The sequence below is a fragment of the Ovis canadensis genome, chromosome 7 (genome assembly GCF_042477335.2).
Source record: "Ovis canadensis isolate MfBH-ARS-UI-01 breed Bighorn chromosome 7, ARS-UI_OviCan_v2, whole genome shotgun sequence".
NCBI classification, from domain to species: domain Eukaryota; kingdom Metazoa; phylum Chordata; class Mammalia; order Artiodactyla; family Bovidae; genus Ovis; species Ovis canadensis.
In genome coordinates this window covers 36,560,576-36,584,716 of record NC_091251.1, presented here as the reverse complement: position 1 = coordinate 36,584,716, position 24,141 = coordinate 36,560,576, and the positions used below count along the sequence as shown (strand labels likewise).

The 24,141-nt window shown below is 52.5% G+C and overlaps 2 protein-coding genes across 9 annotated transcripts in view; one reads left to right on the top strand and one right to left on the bottom strand.

The window, feature by feature from the left end:
- Positions 1-2,138, bottom strand: part of RNASE13 (ribonuclease A family member 13 (inactive)) — a 46,050-nt gene extending 43,912 nt beyond the window's left edge. For 2 of the 4 annotated variants that reach the window (XM_069595944.1, XM_069595938.1), the window contains exon 1: positions 1,959-2,069. The gene's annotated coding sequence lies outside the window, so the exon portion shown is untranslated. Of the gene's footprint in view, positions 1-1,958 lie in introns of all 4 variants that reach the window. The other 2 variants (XM_069595948.1, XM_069595949.1) reach the window with 2 other exon arrangements.
- ARHGEF40 (Rho guanine nucleotide exchange factor 40) lies at positions 802-23,676 on the top strand. 5 transcript variants are annotated; one of them, XR_011258162.1, is made up of 24 exons: positions 802-1,610; positions 4,363-4,560; positions 5,471-6,722; positions 6,869-7,036; positions 7,171-7,291; positions 7,839-7,935; positions 8,046-8,126; positions 8,256-8,372; positions 12,811-12,906; positions 13,014-13,129; positions 13,503-13,629; positions 15,643-15,765; positions 15,842-15,985; positions 16,466-17,076; positions 17,192-17,426; positions 17,785-17,871; positions 18,681-18,896; positions 19,588-19,754; positions 20,557-20,734; positions 21,459-21,563; positions 21,792-21,935; positions 22,441-22,571; positions 22,973-23,018; positions 23,138-23,173. XR_011258162.1 is itself a non-coding variant. In XM_069595906.1 (24 exons), the coding sequence occupies exons 1-23, from the start codon at positions 1,608-1,610 to the stop codon at positions 23,012-23,014; spliced, it is 4,563 nt and encodes a 1,520-aa protein (XP_069452007.1). In that variant the 5' UTR covers positions 802-1,607; the 3' UTR covers positions 23,015-23,018; positions 23,138-23,676. The 5 variants fall into 5 exon arrangements, 4 of the variants coding, with proteins under 4 accessions (XP_069452007.1, XP_069452006.1, XP_069452009.1 ...); XM_069595906.1 differs by having other exon boundaries at positions 19,584-19,754; positions 23,138-23,676; XM_069595905.1 differs by having other exon boundaries at positions 19,584-19,754; positions 22,429-22,571; positions 23,138-23,676.
- Positions 23,677-24,141: the final 465 nt, after the last annotated feature.

Genomic DNA, 24,141 nt, shown 5'->3' with positions numbered 1-24,141 from the left:
CGGGCAGAGAGGAGAAAAGGGCGGAGATTAGCGTTCAGAGGAGGTGAGAGAAGAGCCCATCACCTAGGCGACGCCCCCTGCATCCCCACCCTTCCGCCTGCCTCCGTTCCAAAGACTGCCCTCAGGCTCCAGTCTCCTGGCTTCGTCGGAGCCGCATCCCATGCAGGACGTTTCCCAAACGTCACCCCCTCCCCAGTCGCAGTGGTACCTGCATTCACGTCCGTCTCTGGGGTCTATTTGGCTCTCCTAGCTTCTCAAATGCCCACTCTTTAGAAGTGCCCCTGCCCACCCCTACACGGCTTCCAGGTGCCTGCTCAAAGGAGGGGCAAAGCATCTCCTTGCTATGCCTAAGCCTCCTCTGAGCCTCCTGGGGGACCCTCGCCAGGGCTTCATTTGCCATCCAGACGAGGTGGAGGATGGGTGAGACTAGAACTTTCTTAACTAGCCTACCCCCTTTGTCTACTGCGTCAGATTGCCATCCCCGCCACCAAGAGCTCTAGCGGCCCCAGGAGACTCCGTTTCGCCACCCCCAAAGAAGGAAGGGTCTGGAATCCGGAGGTGGGGCTGCTGAACGGCGTCTGGTGCCTTGCCTCGGCTAGCTAAGGGAGAGGATGAGGGATTCAGAGGGGAAGGGGCAGCGAGGAAAGAACTCAGAAAACGTCCGTCTCGGCAGGAGGATCCTGATCCCGGGACTCTGAGCGCATTCAGCCTCGACGTCCAATCCTCCTCCCCAAGCCTTCTCCGCTCCCTAACTCCCCCCCGCCCCCGCCCTCCCCAGACCGCACAGAGGAGTCCATTGTCGGAGCCCGAAGGCTCGAGGCCGGAGGGGATGGGAGGGGAAGGAGGAGGGCAGGCAAGCCCCTGGAGAGTGGGAGGAATCCCCTGATTTTCCTGCCCCCAGCTCCGAGGGAAGCTAGCAGGGGCTGGGGAGGTGGGGGGACGGGGGGGGGGGCTGTGTGTGTGTGTGTGTGTGTGTTGGGCGGGGTGGGGGTGGGGGGTTCTCTTCTGAGCTCCAGGTGCTGCCAGTGCTGCCAAAGTCTGGCAACCGAGGGGAGAAGAGGTTCCCAGGCGAGTTAGACTCAGGAGGCTTCCGGCCACCAAATGACCCAGTCCTAGGCTGGGGACCCAGGGAATTCACGCACGCCCCAGTGTCTGGACTGTCCCTTGCGGAGACTAAACTGATCGCCTAGGGAGCTAGGCGGAGGCGGGAAAAGGGCATCTTCGGCGGGACGGGCCTCCGAGGGTCAGGGTCGGGGAGACCGGCTGGAGGGCGGGGCGGAGGAGGAACAGGGTTGCGGGAGAGCCGGGCAGATCGGCTAGGGGCGTGGAGGGGAGCGGCCAGAGGCCCGGCGCGGGAGCGGGCGTCCCAGCAGGGGGTCGGACGCGGAGGCAGAGGCGGGCACTGCAGGGCGGGGCGAGGAGGGGCGGCCGTCTCGACCCTCCCTGGTGGGGCCCCGCGGCCTGGGAGCCCGAGCGGGCCGAGCCGCCACCGCGGCCGGAGCTGTCCCCTAGCCAGACCCGGCGAGACGCGAGCGGCGGGAGGGAGGCGGCGGCGCGCCCGGCCCCGCCCGCCGGCCCGAGCGTCGGACGCGGCCGCGAGCCGAGCCATGGTGAGTCCCGCGTCGCCACCCGGTGTCCCCTCCGCTTTCGCACCGTCCTCTGCGGATCGCCAGCCCCCAGCTGGGTGCCTCCTGCTCCAGCTTGGAACTCTTGAGCGCTCCTGGGACTCTCCTTCCTCCCATCCCCCCCTTCTTTTCTTTGATCTGCCTGTCTGCCCCACTGACTCTGACCCCACTGGGTATTGCCCTCACTCCTTTCTTCCCCTCTTCTTCGCGCCCTCCCCCAACCTCCCTTAGGTCTCTCCCCCTAATCCACATACCTCCCCTCGCCCTCCTCTGTCCTGACTTGTGCTTTCCTTTGCAGGATCTTCCCTCCCCCTCCCGGTCCCAACTCCTTACCCGCGGGAGACCCCTGCGGGTTCGTGCTGCAGCGGCCCTGGAGGGGGGCCCGGCCTCGGGTCATGAGAAATGACCTGCCTGGAACCACCATTTTCCATCCCGGGCCCCACCCCGGGCCCACCCATCCGGCCCTGGGGGACCGGCCACAGCTGCGGCTGGGTTGGGGCCCGGGACCTCGTCAAAAAGGGAAATTCCCGTGGAGAAAGAGATGCTGCCTCAGAGTAGTGGACAGAGTGGGGAGGGGGCCCACAGTGCCAGGGGGCGTAACGATGCCAAAGCCGACCCGAAATGCGATGGGGGGAGGAGTGCCCTGGAGCTCCCGCTGCTGGGAAGCGAAGCACTGTCTCGGAGCATTCCCGCTGCAGCGGGTTGGGGACCCTGGCAGCAGCAACTCGAGGACACAGGAAGCAGGAGGGCGCTGCTAGGGGACGGCCGTGCCTTATAGGAGTGGACATGGTCCTGTGAACTTTCACTCCAAAAGTACTCTCTAAAGAGTCATTGCAGGTGTGGGCACTGCCAGGGAGAGCGCCCACTGCGGAGGGATGAGGGGGTGCACGGCCATAGGGGCGCTCACAGCACGATGTGGAGGAGGGGGAGAGGCCCTGCCATGGGGCGCTCACAGCAGGGAGTGGAGGAGGGGTAGGAGCACCACCGGGGTTATTCCTCTACAGAAGGAAGGGCAGCCCCTGGCAGGGAGACTGGAACAAGAAGAAAGAGGAACTGGGCCAGGGAGAGCTGACTCAGTCTGCTCTCCTCTTTGGTCCGGGCCGGCTGGAGGCCGGGTCGCTGAGCTCCTGCCCGCCCTTTCCCACCCCAGACCCCTCCTCCCCTCCTGCCGCTGCTGTTTCCTGTGGCTGAGACTCTCACTCAGCCATGAGCTCACCGCCCCTAATGGGTTGCAGCTGCCTCGCCGCTCCAGCTCTAGCTCCCCCTTCCAGGCCTCCGAGGGGACAGCCCACTCTGCCTCACCCCGCCCATCCCCACCCTCCCCCACCCACGCTCCCGGAGCTGGCCGGGTCCCCGGAACACTGGGGGGTCTGTCTGCTCGCCCACACACCTTGGGGCCGGGTCTCGGTGCTGACGCACTGACTGTCGGTCTCTGGAGTGGCTGCCTCGCTTCTCTGATTGTCGGGACAGGCTTGTAACAGGCTGGAAAGACTCAATGTAAAGTATGCAGTTTTATCCTCAGGGCAGAGCCGGCGGAGTAGGGGGTGGGGAGGGCAATGCGGAGTAGAGAACTAAGTAAACACTTCAATTCGAGCATCACCCTTGCCCAGTTACAGCAAAGAAATCTGATAAAAGGAATTTCAAAGCCACCTTGAAAGAGAAGTACGTTTGTAAAGGAATAGCCTGGGGGCTGGCTGTTTAGGTTCTGAGATGGAGAAAGATAACCAACTGATTCACTTAGGGAGGCGAGTCTAGAGGAAACAGGGCTGAGAACTTTTGAGAGAGTGGCCCAGGATGGAGGTTGTGAGACAGGCCTTACAGAAATCAGAAAATATTTCAGCTCTAATACATACCAGCAAGGCCTCCTCCTCCCTTTCCTACATGTTCCTTTTGTGACTTTTCCCTCTTCCAGGTGTCCCCACCCAAGTCTTTGTAACCTAACCCAGCATACTCTGGGAATGAGTGATTCCTTGAGAGCCACTGGAGAGGATGAGGGGTGCTAGAAAGACTCAAGACAGATAGCCCTTCAGTCCCTCTTCTTCCCACCCAATGACCATTAGCATATGATTGCTCATGGGTGATGGCACCTCTACTTAAGAAGGAGGTCTCTGGTTGGTCTCTGGTTGGTAGTGATTCCCTGGTGGCTCAGATGGTAAAGCGTCTGCCCGCAATGCAAGAGACCTAGGCTCAATCCCTGGGTCAGGAAGATCCCCTGGAGAAGGAAATGGCAACCCACTCCAGTACTCTTGCCTAGAAAATTCCATGGATGGAGGAGCCTGGTGGGCTACAGTCCATAGGGTCACCAAGAGTCGGACATGACTGAGCAACTTCACAACACGACCCTGGTTGATAGGCCCTGTGGGGAGGGACTAGTAGAATGGCTGTGTGAAAAGGCTCCACCCTGCAGAACTCTCAGCCACCTGTGATTTCCCTAATGGCCCAGGGACCCATCTCTTCTTGAGGAAGAGGGCCTATGCAATTATCCCAATGTGCAAGAACCAGCTTCAGCCCTGATAAAAGACATTCACAGAAAAGTCTCCCCAGATCTCCAAAACCAAGGTCTCAGAGTGCACTCTGATTGGCCCAGCCCCACTCCCATCTCATTCAGCCACCATTTCCTGAATGCCGTCTCTCTACATACTCTTTGTACATGATGGGACCCCTGGGGGACAACGCCAACCTTTAAGGAACCATGCTTGGGTGCTAGGGATCCACTGTCTGATCTTGTCTCTCCCAGGAGCCTGAGCCAGTAGAGGACTGTGTACAGAGTACTCTAGCAGCCCTTTACCCACCTTTCGAGGCAACAGCCCCCACACTGTTGGGCCAAGTGTTCCAGGTGGTGGAGAGGACTTATCGGGAGGATGCGCTGAGATACACACTGGACTTCCTGGTGCCTGCCAAGCACCTGCTTGCCAAGATCCAGCAGGAAGCCTGTGTAAGTGAACACGTTCCTGTTCTGTCTCCCCTAAGATCCACTGCCTCACCCCAGACACCAGTCAAATTAATTTCCCCCCACCCGGAGACACTGCCTCCCCAATACTGATGCCCCCAGAGACACTTACCACTCAGATACTAACACATAGACACTCATCTTCCCAAATATTGACCCCTGAGAAACATCAACTCCCAAAGACGCTGACCCTCCAGACCAAGTTCCAGACATTTCCCTCCTCATATCAATTTTTTCAAGATACTGACTCCCCCAAGAATGACTCAACAAAGTCACTTCTACAGCTCTAAAGACCTCCTAAGAGTCTCCAACTCCTCCAAAACAATAGCATCTGCTGACCACATCTTTATAATGACTCAGTTCTTCTCCTCCTACTCGTGGAACCAGCTTCCTTGAGAAGCTTCCTACCACCAGAAAACCGATCAGTCCCAATCTTTCCTCTCTCACATGCACACAGCAAGACATCTCCTCGTGCACCCCTTGAGTCTTAACCCAACAGGCATAAAGCCACTCCTGCCTAGGCTAGTCCCATTCTAACTAGCCCCTCCTGCTGGCTTCATCCGGAGAAGGCAATGGCACCCCACTCCAGTACTCTTGCCTGGAAAATCCCATGGGTGGAGGAGCCTGGAAGGCTGCAGTCCATGGGGTTGCTAAGAGTCAGACACGACTGAGCAACTTCACTTTCCCTTTTCACTTTCATGCACTGGAGAAGGAAATGGCAACCCACTCCAGTATTCTTGCCTGGAGAATCCCAGGGATGGGGGAGCCTGGTGGGCTGCCATCTATGGGGTCGCACAGAGTTGGACACGACTGAAGTGACTTAGCAGCAGCAGCAGCAGCAGCAGGTGGCTTCATCAGCAGAGGCCTGAGCACAGCCTGCCCCCTATCTCCCCAGGCCCAGTACAGCGGTTTCCTCTTCTTCCACGAGGGCTGGCCCCTCTGCCTGCATGAGCAGGTAGTGGTGCAGCTGGCCGCCCTCCCCTGGCAGCTGCTGCGCCCAGGAGACTTCTACCTGCAAGTGGTACCCTCAGCAGCCCAAGCACCCCGCCTGGCGCTCAAGTGCCTGGCCCCAGGGGGTGGGCGAGTGCAGGAGCTGCCTGTGCCTAATGAGGCTTGTGCATACCTGTTCACACCTGAGTGGCTACAAGGCATCAATAAGGACAGGCCAACAGGTCGCCTCAGCACCTGCCTTCTGTCTGCGCCCTCTGGGATTCAGCGACTGCCCTGGGCGGAGCTCATCTGCCCTCGATTTGTGCACAAAGGAGGCCTCATGGTTGGACATCGGCCAAGCACACTACCCCCAGAACTGCCCTCGGGCCCGCCGGGGCTCCCCAGCCCTCCACTCCCCGAGGAAGCCTTGGGCACCCGGAGTCCCGGGGATGGGCACAATGCCCCCGCTGAAGGACCTGAGGGCGAGTATGTGGAGCTGCTGGAGGTGACACTGCCTGTGAGGGGGAGCCCCATGGATGCTGAAGGCTCCTCCGGCCTCTCTCGGACCCGGACAGTACCCACACGCAAGGGTGCTGGAGGGAAGGGCCGGCATCGGAGACACCGGGCGTGGATGAACCAGAAGGGTCTGGGGCCTCGGGACCAGGATGGTGCCCGGCCACCTGGTGAGGGGAGCAGCACTGGAGCCTCCCCTGGGTCTCCCCCAGGAGCTGAGGTTGAGGCTCTCCCAGAGGCAGCGGCCCTGGAGGTATCTGAGCCCCTGGCAGAGGCACTGGGAGAAGCCTCCGAGTCTTGCCCTCTGAGGCCAGGCGAGGTTGGAGCAGGACCAGGCCAGGGAGCTGAAGGGCTGCCTGGTACCCCTCGGAGAACAGGCAAAGGAAACAGGAGAAAGAAGCGAGCTGCAGGCAGAGGGGCTCTTAACCGAGGAGGGGACAGTGCCCCACTGAGCCCTGGGGACAAGGAAGAGACCAGCCATCAGGAAGCCCTTGTCAGCCTGCCCCCACCAAACGAACACGAGCTTCCAGGATGCAGCCCAGTTAAGGAGGAACATGAAGGCTCAGGGAAGCCAGAACCTGAGCCAAGAGAGGAGCTCAAACCAGCAGACAAAAAAGAGCAACGGTCCCAAGAAGTCTGCAGGCCTGTAGAAGAAAGGACCAGAGAAAGAGAACAGGAGGGGCTAAGCCTGGTGTGCATGGCAGGTGAGACAACATTGAGGCCAGTCGGCAAGGGCCGGGCTAGGTGGGGCCTAGGGAAGGGGGCTGGGGGAAAAGCAGAGGTGAGGCTGGGAGCAGAACAGCCAGACCTGTCCTCACTTCAGGCCCATAGCTCTGCCTTGTGTCTGCAGCACCCAACGATCCAGAAGGGCTCCTCTCCGACCCCCTAAAACCACCCCCAGAGACTGTGCAAGAAGCGAAAGGGGAGAGCATTCCGGAAGAAGGCCCCCCAGTCTCCATCTCTGATGACCCTGGTGTAGCTTGGGACTTAATGGCATCTGGATTCCTCGTCCTGACTGGTCAGTGGGCAGCAGTGGCTGAAGGGAAGGGGTTGAAAAAGCCTCCAGGGTGGGCTGCAGAGGGAAGCGGGGTAGCCGGGAGGTAGCCAAGGCCTGCCCCCAGCCAGGACAGCCTGGCCATTTTGTGTCCTCAGGAGGGGTGGACCAGAGTGGGCGAGCTCTGCTGACCATTACCCCACCGTGCCCTCCCGAGGAGCCCCCACCCTCACAAGACGTGCTGAGCACTGCTCTTCATTACCTCCACTCACTTCTCAGGTAACTGAGGCCCAGGCTCACACCCTGCATAGTAACCTCCTGGGTCATAAGGACCCTGTCCTCTTCTCTCCACAGGACACTGACCTCTAGGACACCTACAACCCTCAGATTGTTCAAGTCATTAATGTCTGACCTTCCTGACCCCTGACTTGCAGAATGTCTTCATCAATCCTCAAAATCAACCCTGCTGACTTTTAGTCTCCTAAGATGCTACCTAGATTATAAAAATGTTGATTCATTCATCCAACAACTATTTCTTGAGTCCCAGAACCTATTAGGCTGGGTGCTGGCATTGAATTCATATCCTTCTGGAGCACAGAATTCCTAACTTTTTAAACTCTAATCCCATGACCCAGTAGTTGTATGAGTATAGACTCCTAATTGCTAGTCATCACTATCTCTTGGACACACATCCCAGGCTTTGTTTGATCCTTTTCCCATTGCTAGAATCTAACTTCTCCTGAGGATGAGTGACACTCAAACACACACACACACACACACACACACAAACACTCTCTCTCTTTCCTTGGCTCTTCTGCCCCCACAGACCTGATCTACAGATATCGGGGCTGTCTGTCCTGCTGGATCTTCGCAAGGCACCCCCACTGCCTCCAGCTCTCATTCCTGTCCTGAGTCAACTTCAGGTAACCAATCCCTTGAGATGATTACTTATTCTGGGCCCTAACTCTTCCCTAGTGGTCATTCCAGGCCACCTAGTCACCTGTAATTTAGGGTTATTCTTCGCTGCCTTCAGGACTCGGGAGACCCGCCCCTCATTCAGCGGCTCTTGCTTCTCACTCTTGATGAGCCTCCAGCTGAACTCCATGGACTTCAGGTTTGAGCTCCTCATTCCCACCTAGTTCCCATCAGTGATGGAGAGAGAAGAGGCTAGTTGGAGCCCCTGATCAATCCCTGAATCCCTAGGTGCCCAGGCCCAAAACCCCCTGTCTTCATGTGTCTACAGGGTGCTGAGTTGCTATCAGAGGGTGATCTGAAAAGAGTGGCCAAGCCTGAGGAGCTGCAGTGGGACTTGGGAGGTCACAGGGAGCCCTCTCCTAGTCACTGGGTAGAGACACACCAGGTAAGCTTCCTCTCCCTCACCCAGGACACTGGGAACCAGGAGTGACCCAGCAGAGGACATTTCTAGGAAAAAACGGCAAATCTGAGTCTTGACCAAGGGGCTGGGAAAGAGTCCATTTAGTTCAATAAGTTGTTATGGTTCACAATTCAACACGTGTTTATTAGCAAATTCAATAAGTATTTATGAGCAAAAGATTATGCATGTGCCCTGGGCTGCTGAGAAGATGGGAGGAATATGTTAAATAAATTCTTTTTTTCCTTCTAGTTTTGAGATATAGTTGACATTCAGCAGTGAACAAGTTTGAGGTGTACAACAGTGATTTACATACAGTCATGAAGTGATTACCACACTAGTGAATATTCATCATCTCATATAGATACAAAATTAAAGAAATAGGAAAATTGTTTTCCTTGTGATGAAAACTCTTAGGATTTACTCTTAACAAGTTCCATATTTAACATACAGCAGTATTATTATATTGTGTTGTACATCACTTCCCTAGTACCCTTCACATCTTGTAACTGGAAGTTTTACCTTTTGATTGAGTGAGTGAGTGAAAATCGCTCAGCTGTCCAACTCTTTGCAACCCCATGGACTATACAATCCATGGAGTTCTCCAGGCCAGAATACTGGAGTGGGTAGCCTTTCCCTTCTCCAGGAGATCTTCCCAACCCAGGTCTACCACGTTGCAGGAGGATTCTTTACCATCTGAGCCACCAGGGAAGCCCGAGAATACTGGAGTGGGTAGCCTATCCCTTTTCCAGGGGATCTTTCTGACCCAGGAATTGAACCAGGGTCTCTTGCCTTGCGACTTCCCTGGTGGCTCAGATGGTAAAGCGTCTGCCTGCAATACGGGAGACTCAGGTTTGATCCCTGAGTTGGGAAGATCTCCTGGAAAAGGAAATGGCAACCCGCTCCAGTATTCCTGCCTGGAGAATCCCAGGGACGGAGGAGCCTGGTAGGCTACAGTCCATGGGGTCACAAAGAGTCGGACATGACTGAGCGACTTCACTTCACTTCACTTCTCTTGCCTTGCAGGCAGATTCTTTACCAGCTGAGCTACCAGGGTAGCCCTGACCGTCTTTGTCCAATTCCCCCTCCCCCTCATCTACACCCTTTAAAAAAACCAAAAATCTGATCTCTTTTTCCTATGAGTTTATTTGTTTTTGAAGTATAATTGACCAACAACACTATTTTAGTTCCTGGTATACAAGAGTAAACTCAATATTTCCATACATTTCAAAATGATCACCATGATGTCTAATTAACATCTGTCACCATACAACGATATTACATAATTATTGACTATATTCCCCGTACTGTACATTTCATACCTGTGGCTGATTTACTTTGCAACTGAAAGTTTGTACTTCTTAATCTCCCCCACCTATTTCTTTCCTCTCCCCATCCCCTCCCCTTTGGCAACCACCTGTTTGTTCTCTGTATCTATAACTTTGCTTCTCTTTGGTTATGTTTGTTCTTTTGTTTTGTTTTTTAGATCCCACATATAAGTACTTGTATTTTTCTGTCTGACTTATTTCACTTAGCATAATACCCTCTAGGCCCATCCATGTTGTCATAAATGGCAAGATTTCATCCTTTTTATGGCTGAGTAATATTCCAGTGTGTGTGTGTGAGTGTGTGTGTACCACATCTTCCCATCAGTAGATGAAGTTACCATTCATCTACTGATGGGAACTTAAAATTGGTTCCATATCTTGGCTATTGTAATAATGCTGCAATTACCATAGAGGTGCATATATATTTTCTAATTACTGTTTTCACTTTCTTTGTATTGAATACTCAGGAGTGGAATTGCTGGATCGTATGGTAGTTCTATTTTTAATATTTTGAGGAACATCCATACTGTTCATAGTGCCTACACCAGTTTACATTCCCACCAATAGTGCATGAGGGTTCCCTTTTCTGCACATCCTCACCTATACTTATTCTGACAGGTGTGAGATGATATCTCATGATGGTTTTGATTTGCACATTCCTGTTTATTAATAATGTTGAGCAGTGTTTGATATGCCTGTTGGCCATGAAACAATGTCTGTATGTCTTCCTTGGAAAAATGTTTATTCAGATCCTCTGCCCATTTTTCAATTGGGTTGCTTGCTTTTTTGGTATTGAGTTGTATGAGTTCTTCATATATTTTGGATATTACCCCCTTATAGGATATATTATTTGCAAATATCTTCTCCCCTTTTTTCATTTTGTTGATGGTTTCCTTCACTGCACAAAGGTGATGTAGTTTGATGTAATTCCATTTGTTTATTTTTGTCTTTGTTTCCCTTCCCTAAAGAGATGTATCCAAAAAAATAATACTAAGATGTCAAGAAGCATATTGCTTATATTTTCTTCTAGAAGTTTTGTTATTTCAGGATTTACATTCAAGTGTTTATTTGATTTAGAATTTATCTTGTGCATGCTGTGAAAGAGTAGTCCAGTTTGATGCTTTTGCAGGTACCTGTCCAGTACTCCCAACGCACCATTTATTGCAGAGACAGTCTTTTTCCATTGTACATTCTTGCCTCCTTTGTCATAGATTAATTGGCCATAAGTGTGTAGATTCATTTCTGGGTTCTCCATTCCGTTCCATTGATCTGTGTGTCTATTTCTGTGCCAGTATCATACTATTTTGATTACTGTAACTTTGTAGCTACAGTTGGAAATCAGGGAGCATGCTACCTGCAACTTTGTTCTTCTTTCTCAAGATTGTTTTGGCTATCCAGAGTCTTTTGTATTTTCATATAAATTTTAGGATTCTTTGTTCTGGTTCTGTGAAAAATGCCATTGATATTTTGATAGGGATTGCCTTCAATCTGTAGATTATCTTGGGAAGTGTGGATATGTTAATAATATTAATTCCACCAATCCATGAGCATGGCATATCTTTCAATCTGTTTGTGTCATCTTCAGCTTCTTTCATCAGTGTGTTATATCAAGTACAAATCTTTTACCTCCTTAGTTAGGTTTCTTCCTAGGCATTTTATTTGTTTTGATATTATTATAAATGGAGTTGTTTTCTTCATTTCTCTTTCTGATAGTTCATTGTTAGTGTATAAAAATGCAACCAATTTCTATATGTTAATTCAGTATCCAGCAATTTTATTGAATTCATTGGTGAGTTACAGTAGGTTTTGGTGGCTTCTCTAGAATTTTCTATGTATAGTATCATATCATCTGCAAACAGTGACCATTTTACTTCTTCCTTTTCATTTTGGATGCCTTTTTATTTCTTTTTCTTCTCTGATTGCTGTGACTAGGACTTCCAAAACTATGTTGAATAAAACCGGTGTGAATGGATGTCCCTATCTTGTTCCTCATCTTAGAAGAAATGCTTTCAGCTTTTCATCATTGAGTATGATGTTAGTTGTGGGTTTGTCATAAATGGCCTTTATGATGTTGAGGTGTTTCCCTCTTTACCCACTTTATTGAGAGTTGTTTTTTTTTATCATAAGTGGATATTAAATTTTCTGAAAAAGTTTTTCCACATCTATCAAGATGATCATGTGATATTTAGCCTTCATTTTGTTAATGTGGTGTTTCATGTTGATTAATTTGCAGATATTGAACCATCCTTGCATATCTTGAATAAATCCCACTTAATCATGATGCATGGTCCTTTTAATGTATTGTTGGATTTGGTTTACTAATGTTATGTTGAGTGTTTTTGCATCTGTGTTCATTAATGATATTGGCCTATAATCTTCTCTTTTTGTGATTCTTAACATGACATTAAATAACATCATTTTTGGTGGAAGATAAAGTAGAAACAACGGGAGAAGCATGCAGAATGTCACTGGGGTTCTAGAAAGAGCTGACTCAGAGGGGCTGATTCTGGTTCCATGTGACCTGTAACAAGTTACTTACTTCTGGAGATGGTGCCTTCCTGTACCTGCTCCCTGCACCAACATTCCAGCCTCAAGATTTTTGCCCACAAACTACACCAGTTGGGACATCTCTGATTTTATGAATCTGAATGCTGTCTTCAAGAAAAGAGGTCTGAACATGGTCTGAGCTGAGTATTAAAGGGGGTCTGTAACATGGTCTCTAAGCTGCGGATCAAAGGGGTAGTGCATCTGAATAGGCAGAGAGGTGGGTTTTATAGTGTGAAGAGGTAGTGCAGATGAGGGGAAGGAGATTCATGTTTACTAAGCTGTAAAATGTGTCAGCCCTACGCTAACTGCTTATGTAGGCTCATCTCTTTAAACCTTTAAATCTGGTACGTCTTTACAGTTGAGAACACTGAGGTTCAGGGAATTTTCTGGACCTGCCTAAAATCTTATAGTTAGTAAGCAACAACCTACTTACTAACTGAATCCAGCATTGCCTCATAAAAGTCTCTAGGGTTGCCCCACCTCCACCCTCAGGCTTAGGCCCCTTATCCTAGGCTCTGTCCCTGGACTCCATCCGCGTGTATTTGTTTCAGCAAGTGGCAAGGCTGTGCCGCCTGTGCCGAGGTGTGCTGGGCTCTATACGGCAAGCCATTGAGGAACTAGAGAGAGCAGCAGAGCCAGAGGAAGAGGTATGAAATGAGATGGGACAAAAGGGCATGAGGTGGAGGTGGGGATGGGGCTGAGCTGAGCTGAGGGCCTTCTGGTGGAACCCTGTCAATTTCTCCCTGCCCGCCAGGAGGTGGTAGGAATGCCTGAGCCCCTGCAGAAGGTACTGGCAGATCCCCGGCTGACGGAGCTGCAGAGGGACGGAGGAGCCATCCTGATGAAGCTGCGCACCACCCACAGCAGCAAGTACGAGGAATGGGTGCATGGGGGCAGGTGGACGCGCACGATGGAGACGCAGCAGAGAACTGCCAGTTCACCTTAGCTGCCAGAAGATTCTTACTAAGCATGTTATCTGGACAGGATATCATGCTTCTCCATTTACAACCCTCATAACATCCCCAGGTGCTAGTTGTGATTATAAATGGACATTTGGAGGATCAGAAATGTTTAATGTCTTGGCCAAGGTCAGTCAGTAAATGGAAGAGTCAGGATTCAGATACAGGCCCATCTGCTGACCTAGGATGCTGTGTCACCCCTCACATTGGAATGCAAGGATACGATGGGGTTGGAGGGGAGCTTGACAAGGGCAGTGGTTAATTCTGCCCCTCTTCCTCCCCAGGCTGGAAGGCCCAGGTCCAGCTGCACTATATCAAGAGGTAGATGAAGCCATTCACCAGCTCGTGCGCCTCTCCAATCTGCACGTGCAGCAGCAGGAGCAGCGGCAACGCTTGCACCAACTGCAACAGGTGAGCCAGCACCCCCTCCCCCATGCCTCTTTCCACCTGAGGGCCTGGCCTCCAGCAACTTTTTTTCCCACTGATACTTTCAGTTGATGGTGTTCTCCTAATCTGGCTTGAACTACCCTCCCTCCCTCCTCATCTCCTTGGAAGTTGATCATGGTCAGTGTGAGATTCAGCAAGAGGGAGGTGGCATTTCAGCACCAGCAAGGAAGAGAAGCCAGATCTCCCCTTCCCATTGCTGATATTTGATCAAGGATCCTTAGAAATTGTGAGATGCTCGGGTGCCCTCGGGGACTGTAGGAAGAATCTATTGATTCTGAGAGCCTACCTCCTTAGCTCAGAAATAACAAATGTCCATTGACACCAGCTCTGTCCACCCCTTAGGCAATATCATCCCCAAACCTGAGGCTGGAAAGGTCCCACCTCCCTCCACCTTAGAAGGAGAGGATGATGGAAGCTGCTAAATGCCTTGGAAACTGAAGTCTCTTTATGAGAAAGATTCGGGGATAAGGCTTGCTTCTTTGAACCTTAATTCTTTTCTCCTGGAGTTAAGAGCTCCATAGAGATTTGCTCTCCACCCTACCTTGTAGGGTAAAGGGAGCTTTGAAATCTGATTGCTCCTTCATAACTCCTGTGTGTGCCGAGTGATCACCTCATGGACTGCATGTGGCCTCACGGGAAGGGTCATCTCAGGGTCAATGACAAAGGAGGGTAGGGGCAGGGCCGTCTTTCTGAAATTTCTCCATATTTAGCTTCCTCCATTGCAGCATCTGGGTTTCCCTGGTGGCTCAGACAGTGAAGAATCTGTCTGCAATGCAGGAGACTTGGGTTCGAGACCTGGGTTCGATCCCTGGGTTGGAAAGATCTCCTGGAGGAGGGTATGACAACCCACTCCAGTATTCTTGAGTGACTAAGCACACACACACATTCCAGCATCCAGGTCTGTGAACCAGTGAAGTTTCTCGTCGTGTCCAACTCTTGGCGATCCCATGGATTGTAACCTACCAGGCTTCTCCATCCATGGAATTTTCCAGGCAAGAGTACTGGAGTGGGTTGCCATTTCCTTCTCCAGGGGGATCTTCCAGACACAGGATCAAACCCAGGTCTCCTGCATTGCAGGCAGACGCTTTACCATCTGAACCAGCAAGGGTATCTGGTGGAGTCCTCTTCCAGGCACTCTGCTTCACATAAAACCCAACCCCCTACTTCTTCTACTGTTTGCTTGCTTGCTTATTAGCTGTTTTCCTCCTGTTTAAAAATTGTTAGAACACAGGATTTGGCGTCTAAGGTGCTCAGTTTGAGTTGTGCTCTGCTAAGAGATGTTGGGCAAGCCTTGAAACATCTCTGAATTCCCGTGTCCTCGTCTACAGAATGGGGGTGACAGTAAGGCCTGCCTCACGAGGGCATTAGGATGATCAAATGATTTCAGCAGAGGACTGCAGAAGTGTTTATTGTTGGCACAGGTTATTGGGAACATTCTCAGACTTCTTGTCCTCAGGCTGTCTTGCCCCAGCTTCCAGCCTTTCTTCAGAGGAAGGAATTACCATCCCTTTTTGGTCAAACATCCCAGGACCAACATGAGAGTTCCTAGAGCCCCATAATAGGCAACCAGAGCTACACACTCACACAAACGTGAGTTGTCTTTCCAGGCGAACTACTGCCCCCGTCACTAGGCTCTGTAAATGTGAAATTTCTTCTGGCCCTCATACCTCTAGTTCACACTAGTTTTATCTACTTCACCTCCAGGCATAGCCCTGGAACCCTAGCACAGGTCTCTCTTCCTAACAGCCCAGCCTCCCCTTCGACTTGTGTTTTACAAAGATCTCTTACTCACTTTCTCACTTGACCCTTGTGGAAATTATCACCACTCACTGTTATTTCCACTTGACAGCTGAGATGACGTGGTTTCCCCCAACTTCTACAAGTTAGGGTGGTGCGGTAGGAGCTGGGCCTCAGCTCTCCTTCGCCCTGCCTGCCCCATTCTCCCTCATGGCCCTGCTCTCCCACCGTCTGCCCCAGGCACTGCAGTGGCTCTCGGGCCCGGGAGAGGAGCAACTGGTGAGCTTTGCCGTGCCTGGGGATTCCCTGCCTGCCCTGCAGGAGACAGAGCTACGATTCCGGGCTTTCAGTGCTGAGGTTCAGGTGAGAAGGGGGATTGGGGAGGAAGGGGAGACTGCTGGACTGGGGGCCAGGCCTCAGAGCAGCCTCGTTTCTCCAGGAGCGCCTGGCTCAGGCGAGGGAGACCCTGGCCCTGGAAGAGGACGCTGCCTCCCAGAAGCTTCTGGATATCTTTGAACAGCGCCTGGAGCAGGTGGAGAGTGGCCTCCATCGGGCTCTGCGGCTACAGCGCTTCTTCCAGCAGGTACGTGCCGAGCCTTTTCTTCCTGTGCCCACCGCCGCCTTTCTTCTGCCTGGAGAAGCTGATTAGGGACCTATTAGAAGCCAGGACTTAGGAGGCCTCCCCTGGGCTTTGACTCTTGGCTCTATCACCCACCTGATGAATGACCTGGGACAGGATTCTAAACTGAGTTTGCCTTGTGGCACCTACCTCACAGAGCTGCGTGAGGATTATATAAGCAGTATGTAACAAGCACTCAGTACAGAGCCTGCCACTTGTGAATTCTGTGTATTGGCTAGGCCCCTCTGTCTCGCTACCAGCTCAGAGTAACACATTAGGCAGGGATGCAGGACAGTTTGGAGAGGTGTTTTGAGGGGTGGTGGTGGTGCTGGGCCTTGGGAAGCCTCGGTGAAGAAGGACAAGAGCTGCCATGGGGCAGTTCATGGGAATGGCCCGGGACCTCACCCTTTCCTGCCCCCACTCCCCATCCCTTTGGCCTTGCAGGCACACGAATGGGTGGATGAAGGTTCTGCGAGGCTGGCAGGAGCGGGACCAGGGCGGGAGGCGGTGCTGGCAGCCTTGGCCCTGCGGCGTGCCCCGGAGCCCAGCACTGGCACTTTCCAGGAGATGCGGGCCCTGGCCCTGGACCTGGGCAGCCCGGCAGCCCTGCGAGAATGGGGCCGCTGCCGGGCCCGCTGCCAAGAGCTGGAGAGGAGGATTCAGCAACAGCTGGGGGAGGAGGCGAGTCCCCAGGGCCACCGGCGACGACGGGCAGACAGTGCCAGCAGCGGAGGGGCCCTGCGGGGCCCGCACAGCCCCTCACCCAGCCTCAGCTCCCTGCTGCTCCCCAGCAGCCCTGGGCCACGGGCAGCCCCATCTCATTGCTCCCTGGCCCCCTGTGGGGAGGACTATGAGGAGGAGGGTGCCGAGCTGGGTCCGGAAGCAGAAGGCAGACCACCAAGGACTGTGCTGATCCGAGGCCTGGAGGTCACCAGTACGGAGGTGGTAGACAGGACGTGCTCACCCCGGGAACACGTGCTGCTGGGCCGGGCCGGGGGACCAGAAGGGCCCTGGGGAGTGGGCACCCCCCGGATGGAGCGCAAGCGGAGCATCAGGTGAGAGCCCAAGCAGCAGACCCAGCTGCCCCACAGGAAAAGAAGGTGACATTGTCGGGGTGGCGACTGCCTCCCATGCCACAGCCTCCCCTGTCTCTCCCTGTGGCACCTGCAGCACCCAGCAGCGTCTGGTGTCTGAGCTGATTACCTGTGAGCAAGAATATGTGGCAGCCTTGAGTGAGCCGGTGCCACCCCCGGGGCCTGAGCTGACTCCAGAATTGCGGGGCACCTGGGCCGCTGCCCTGAGTGCCCGGGAGAGGCTCCGCAGTTTCCACCGGACACACTTTCTGCGGGAACTTCAGGGCTGCGCCACCCACCCCCTGCGCATTGGGGCCTGCTTCCTTCGCCATGTGAGTCAGCCTCTAAAATATCTTCCGGGGCTTCTCCCTTCACAGGTCTCAGCCCCATCCACGGTCCCTCCTTGTCAGTACCTCTCTCCTCCCCGCTCCCCTCCCTGGAATGTGCAGTCCCAGACACTGGAGCCTAATGCTGTTTGCTGGGCTCCTGGATCTACTCTGCCTCTGTGTCCCCAGCATCAGGGCTGCCTGGCCTTTGCTCTCTCCACTGGAGCCTGTCATTCCTCAGGCAGACTGAGTGCTCCCCGGGGGCCGGTCCCTCCTTCCGGCCGCACCGGATGTGGAGGAGGAGAGGGAGAGGCTGGTCTGCAGGGCCTCATGGAGATGACTTACTGCTTCCCTACTGGCACAGGGGGACCAATTCAGCCTTTATGCCCAGTACGTGAAGCACCGGCACAAACTGGAGACTGGTCTGGCTGCCCTCAGCCCCCCAACCAAGGTAACTTTTTCTCCTACTCTGTGAGAAGGGGAGAAGCCAGGATGACGTAAAATTCAGCCAACCTCAAAATCTCTCGGGAAAAAAAAAGCTTTCCTAGACGTGCCATGGAGCTTCAGCTACCAGTAATCTCCCAGAATTGCTGAGGGTGGGCATGCACTGGTCTGGGAGCCAGGCGAAGCTGGGATCATATCCGGTCCACCTGAGGACTTTGGGCAAGGGTCTCGATTCCTCCGGCCTGCTGTTTCTGTATCCAGTAAACGTGGGCAGTATTCACTACATCTAACTAATGGACTGCTCGGAGGGTCAAAAGACCTCACATCAAAAGATGTGAAAGTGACTTCCAAAGTTAAAAGCCGGAGAATACAGGGATTATTTGTATTCCTCTTCCATTCTCCTTTAAGATATAGAGGATGTCTGAGTCTCATGCAGGCCTCCTACCTTGTTTCTTTCTGTGGAAAGGTTTTTCACCTTACCTTTGGGCGTATCTGGCTTGTGGGTGCATGCTAGGTTGCTTCAGTCATGTCCGACTCTGTGTGACCCTGTGGACTGTAGCCTGCCATGCATCTCTGTCCATGGCATTCTCCAGGCAAGAAGACTGGAGATGGTTGCCATGCCCTCCTCCAGGGGATCTTCCTGACCTGGGGATCAAACTTGAGTCTTTTAAGTCTCCTGTATTGGCAGGTGGGTTCTAGTACCACCTGGGAAGACCATCTGGACTTGATCTACCCCTAAAAACCCGGAGTACTGCCCATCTTCCCCAAAGGTCTTAGCACCTTCCCTCATTCCTATCTGTTTCCTCCCCATACTAGGGCACCTTGGAGGGGGGCCCTCACCTGCCCCAGGCCTTGCAGCAGCCCCTGGAGCAGCTGGCCAGGTATGGGCGGCTCTTAGAGGAGCTCCTAAGGGAAGTTGGGCCTGAACCAAGTTCTGAGCGCCAGGCCCTTGGGGCTGCTGTGCAGCTGCTCCGGGAACAAGAGATCCGTGGCAGAGACCTGCTGGCTGTAGAGGCCGTGCGTGGCTGTGAGGTAAGGGCATATTCCAGACACACCAGCCCAGGCCGCCCTGTGATATCAGAAGCAGTGTGGGCTGGTGACCAGGGAACTAGACTCAATGTCAGAGGGCCCCAGGCTGTCGTTTCTAACAAACGTGGATAGCTTTGGTCAAGTCACTGAACTTCACTGGCCCTCAATTTCCTGCCCGGCATCCCATGACCCTGTATCTGCCTCTGCTTTCCTATTCCTTTCCTAATTCTTATCTACATCTACCCTGCAGTTCATTCTGTATCTCAGCACTCAACACATACCTATTCCCCTCTCCTTAGTCTCTTTCCAGCCCTAAGGTTCCAGAACAGCTTGGAAACCTACCTCCACTGGGTTAGACCTCTTTTCCCTTCAGGTCTTTGCTGATTTGATTCTCTTCCTGGGGCAAAATGGTGCTTTGGTCCCCAACATGCAAAGGCTTACCCACTAGAGGCTCTAAACCCTACTGTGTGATCCATCTTCTGTCTTCAGAGGCAGGGCTGTGTTGCCACGCCAGGGGTGCTGTGCATGGTGACCAGTAGATGGGTTCTAGGTCAGGGGCTTTCCTGATTTCCTCACTCCACCTGAGAACCAGTGCAGTAGGGCCCTTGCCCTATTAATCCCATTTTTACGCTCCATAAAATATATATAAAGGGCCCTAGGGCCAATGACTTTTCCTTTTGCTTTCCCCAGATAGATCTGAAGGAGCAGGGCCAACTCTTGCACCGGGACCCTTTCACAGTCATCTGTGGCCGAAAAAAGTGCTTTCGCCATGTCTTTCTCTTTGAGCATCTCCTCCTGTTCAGCAAGCTCAAGGGCCCTGAGGGGGGGTCAGAGACCTTCGTTTACAAGCAGGCCTTTAAGGTACAACGCCTGGGGGCAGGGTGGTGGTGGGAAACCACAGGGACAGGACAGGAAATCATGCTCTTCTTGAGAACTCAGGATGTTCTGGAAAACTCAATCCCAACCCAGGTTCAGAATCTGTATCATGTCAAACAGGCTTTGGCCCGTAATCAAACATCAGGTTAGGTGTCAAGGTGACAGAAGTCCTTGTCATTGGCCTGCTTCACGGGGTTCTTATTCACACAGGAGATTCATGGGGCATTCCAAACCAGAAGGGAGGAGGACCCTTCCCATTAAGAACACACATGCTTTCTGAGTTAGGGATGGTCCCTGGGGGATGAAGAGAGGACACTATAAATGTAGCTTAACTTATGGAACTGAAGAAACCAAGAGGAGGGAGGCCTTGCTTTAGGGAAACAGCCTTGATATCCAGATAAACGTCAATAGCAGCCTAGTCCCAGATCAGGCAATGTGGCATGATTCTAAGAGTTTCTCTGACTTAGTCCTCTTATACTAGTTCCAACAGAGTCCAATACAGAGAAGAAAGCTTAGGTTTGGAATAACACAGCCATGGGCTTGAACTTTCTCTAATAAGCTATGATAAGCCTTTGGACAAGATGCTCTGGGTATTATACAGCACCCCCCTTCTGTAAATCGTGGTTGTTGTGAAGGCTAAATGTAGAGCACTTGGCACAGGGTAGGTGTTGAGCAAACATTTACTGAGCATCTCCCAGATGCCAAGCTAAGTGTAGTGCTTTTCCACATGGTACCATCTAGTCAGGATACACTTCATCTTCACCCACACTCCTCTGCTCTTTCTCAGACTGCCGACATGGGGCTAACAGAAAACATCGGGGACAGTGGGCTCTGCTTTGAGTTGTGGTTTCGGCGGCGGCGTGCACGAGAGGCGTACACCCTGCAGGCAGCCTCACCAGAGATCAAACTCAAGTGGACAAGTTCTATTGCCCAGTTGCTGTGGAGACAGGCAGCCCACAACAAGGGTACTGGGCAGAACCAGGAGTGGGTGTGCTTGGGATCAAGGTTATGGCAGGAGGTTAGCTGGAGAGGGCCTGGGGAAAGGAGGGTATAAGATGGAGAATGATGTATGAGAAGATTCGACATGAGAGAGATTGCTGAGATAGAAATTAGTCGAAGGTGTACCAAAAGAAAAGAGGAAGCCACTAAATTTCAGGAAGGTGAGCACAAATGGCTGGGCAAAAGAGTCAGAGGGTGTTCAGCGCACGTGCCTTGCCTTCCAGAATTTAATTTCTCTGTTAGCAGACCTAGTTTGTTTCGTTTTGAGCAGTCTTTGGTTAGTTTTTGGTTTTCATTTTTAATTCTCTTTAATTCTCATTCCACTCGTCTGAAAAGTGGAAAGTAACATCTACATCTTGGTATGATAAGAAGGATTAAATAAGGTGATATATATGGAAACACTTGATAAACTGTAAAGGTATGTAAAAATGGGAATTTTGCGCTTAATGCCCAAGATAAAAGAAGGTGTGAGTATTAGAAGAGAAGTTGGGTAGCAAGAATGCCAAGTGGGCAGGATGCAGCAGGTAGGAGAGAAGAGACAGCTGTCTAAGGGGGAAGTCAAGGACCACCATCACCATCCGTGTCATAACAGTCAACAGGAGAGTAACAAGAGACACCAAGGGAATGACAATGAGGAATGAAGAGCTGGGAAGGAGCAAAGAAGTTGGTAACATGGTCTCTGTTCCCTAGAGCTCCGAGTGCAGCAGATGGTCTCCATGGGCATTGGGAATAAACCCTTCCTGGACATCAAAGCACTTGGGGAGCGGACACTGAGTGCCCTGCTCACTGGAAGAGGTGAGGGCCAGAGTGCAGGGGGGTGGCCCCCAGAAGTCAAAGACCTTGAGAGTGAATGCACAGTGAGGCGGTGTGGTGGAAAGAAAGGAAGGGTCACAAGTGGATATGTCTTCTCAGAAACTGTGGGACTGACTGGGAGGCCCTCTAGGAGATGAGGGTCATTTCAGGGAGCCAGGAGGGCTTTCCCACACCAGCACCCCACCCCTCCACCTCCCCCACTCTCTGCAGCCGCCCGCACCCGGGCCTCGGTGGCCGTGTCATCCTTTGAGCATGCCGGCCCCTCCCTTCCCGGTCTCTCCCCGGGAGCCTGTTCCCTGCCTGCCCGCGTCGAGGAGGAGGCCTGGGATCTGGACGTCAAGCAAATTGCCCTGGGTGAGGCACCTCTCAAGGGGTGGCTCCCAACAGCTGGGTCATCATGGTGATGTTCAGGCTGCTTGCTGCTGAGCAATTCCTTTCTTTAGCCAAGTGGCCCGGTTGCCATGACAACTATGTACAGCTTCCCCATTGCTAAAAGAGCCTTCCATCTGGTTGCTAGGGTAATGCTTACAGCAGCCTGTTGCTAAGAAGCACTTCCTCTGTACCTCTCTCTCTAGCTCTCCTTGGGTTTCTATGGAAACTGCTTCAGCTTCCTGTTGTACCCTCCTGGTTCACCACGGCAATCCTTATAGTTTCCTGTCGCTTCTTCCCTGGTTGCTCTAATGATGCCGCTGACAATTTCCTGCCTCTTGGTAGGGGGGTTCTCTTGCAACTGGATTGCTATGGTGACTTTCAGCTTCCTGTTGCTATGGAGCTTTTTCTTCCCTGATGGAGCAGCTTGGTTGCTTAAGGTAATCTAGAGGGGTTCTGTACTCTGCTCTCACCCTAGCTTCCCCTCCAGCCCCAGAAACACTTGACTCTTCTGGAGATGTGTCCCCAGGACCGAGAAACAGCCCCAGCCTGCAACCCCCACACCCTGGGAGCAGCACTCCCATTCTGTCCAGTGGAGGGATCTTAGGGCTATCCCGGCAGGTAAGTCCTTGCAGGAGTGCTGAGAATGGGGTGGGCTCTTCTGGTTGTTCAGCTCATGAGGGGCAGAGGAACCAGTGAGCCTGTGCTCCCACAAGGCTACAGGTTAGATGGATGTATTGTCCAGTCTGCGTTTCTCCTCTCCTCCAGGCCTGGCTGAGAGGGATGAAGGTCAAAAGTGAAAAAGAATCTTTAATAAGGAATGTGGTGCAAGAGTGAGAGAGAGGGGAGAATTCTAACAGACGGGTTGGAACTTGGATTCAATCCGCAAAATTCAGGAATGATGAGGAGGAAAAAAGGGTGAACTAATTGACAGGCTTGGGAGAGAGGGAGGGTTATATAACCTCTCTATACAAGAGATGATTTCTTATGCTTTAAACTCACTGTAGTTTCTCTTCCTTCAGAGTCATACCCGGGCCCTGAGCGACCCCACCACGCCTCTGTGACTGGGTGAGTTGGTGCCCCCTTTCTACCACATCCTACATCCTTCCCCTTCCCTTCCCCAGCTGCCTGGGAGTCAGCTTGTTCCCTCTCCCAACCCATCTTCCCTCTTCTTTCCTGGCTTCCAGAGAAGATCCGGAGCTTGGCTACCGCCCCTCCTCTCAGCACACTTTGGGCTGGGATGCTGAGGGCACATAGTGGAGGACTGGAAGAGCACTGAAGTCCTTCCCTCTGCTTCCTGGACAGAGAGGAGGTCAAAGGACTAGTATGTTTCCCTGCTACCACTGTCTCTAGCTTTTCCCAGCCAGGTGCCTTCCTACAAGAACCAGAGTGTCCACACTTGCTTGCCTTTATACCCTGGAGGTGGGGAAATTTTCCTCCGTCCAGTCCTTTCCCATCCGGGGCCAGTGCATACTCCCAGGACACAGCTCCGTGTCAGCCCTGCCTCCATAGCCTGTGTTCTCCCCTCATGCCGCCCCCTGACTCTTCCTGAGAAGACTCATCTCTGCCAGTTCCTGGCAACTCCATTCTTGGAGGGGGGGGGGGGGGTGTCACAGACACGGAGCTATGCAAACCATTACAGAAGAGTGGGGCAGGGAACTGCAAACTTTATATATGTAATTACTGTTATTATAATACTATTGTTATATTAAAATATTTACTCACACTTTGTCTCCAAACAGCTAGAGCAGACCTCAGGGTTGGAGTGATACCACTAACTTGAGCACTTCCACTCACCCGATCGTTAACTAGAACACAGAAAATAAAGCCAAGGCTGCAAGGTACACTGTACCCCCTTTCTGGCACAAAGCTGGGCCTGGGTGAACGTGCACCCTCCCAAAGGAGAGGCCTCCAGAGGCCTGACGTTCCTCCTCTCATTCTGCATGCACTTCCTGAGGCTGAGCTGGTCACAGTCAAGCTGGGGTCTACTAGCACCATCCAGCAGTTTCTCAAGACGGCATTCTCAGATCACAGTACAGGAGAACAATAGGCTACTTGTTAAAATACTAATTCATGGGCCCCACCCCAGAGCCACTGAAGCCAAAGCCTGAGGGTAAAGCCCAAGCTTCTTACCAAGCTCTTTGGGTGGTAAAAAGTGCCTGAAGAAAGGACTCTTTTCTGGATGCAGTGG

Coding starts and splice junctions, on each gene's coding strand:
- ARHGEF40 (XM_069595905.1), top strand. Junction 7,037..7,170: donor TGGATTCCTCGTCCTGACTG/GTCAGTGGGCAG, acceptor TTGTGTCCTCAG/GAGGGGTGGACCAGAGTGGG. Junction 8,373..12,810: donor ACTGGGTAGAGACACACCAG/GTAAGCTTCCTC, acceptor TATTTGTTTCAG/CAAGTGGCAAGGCTGTGCCG.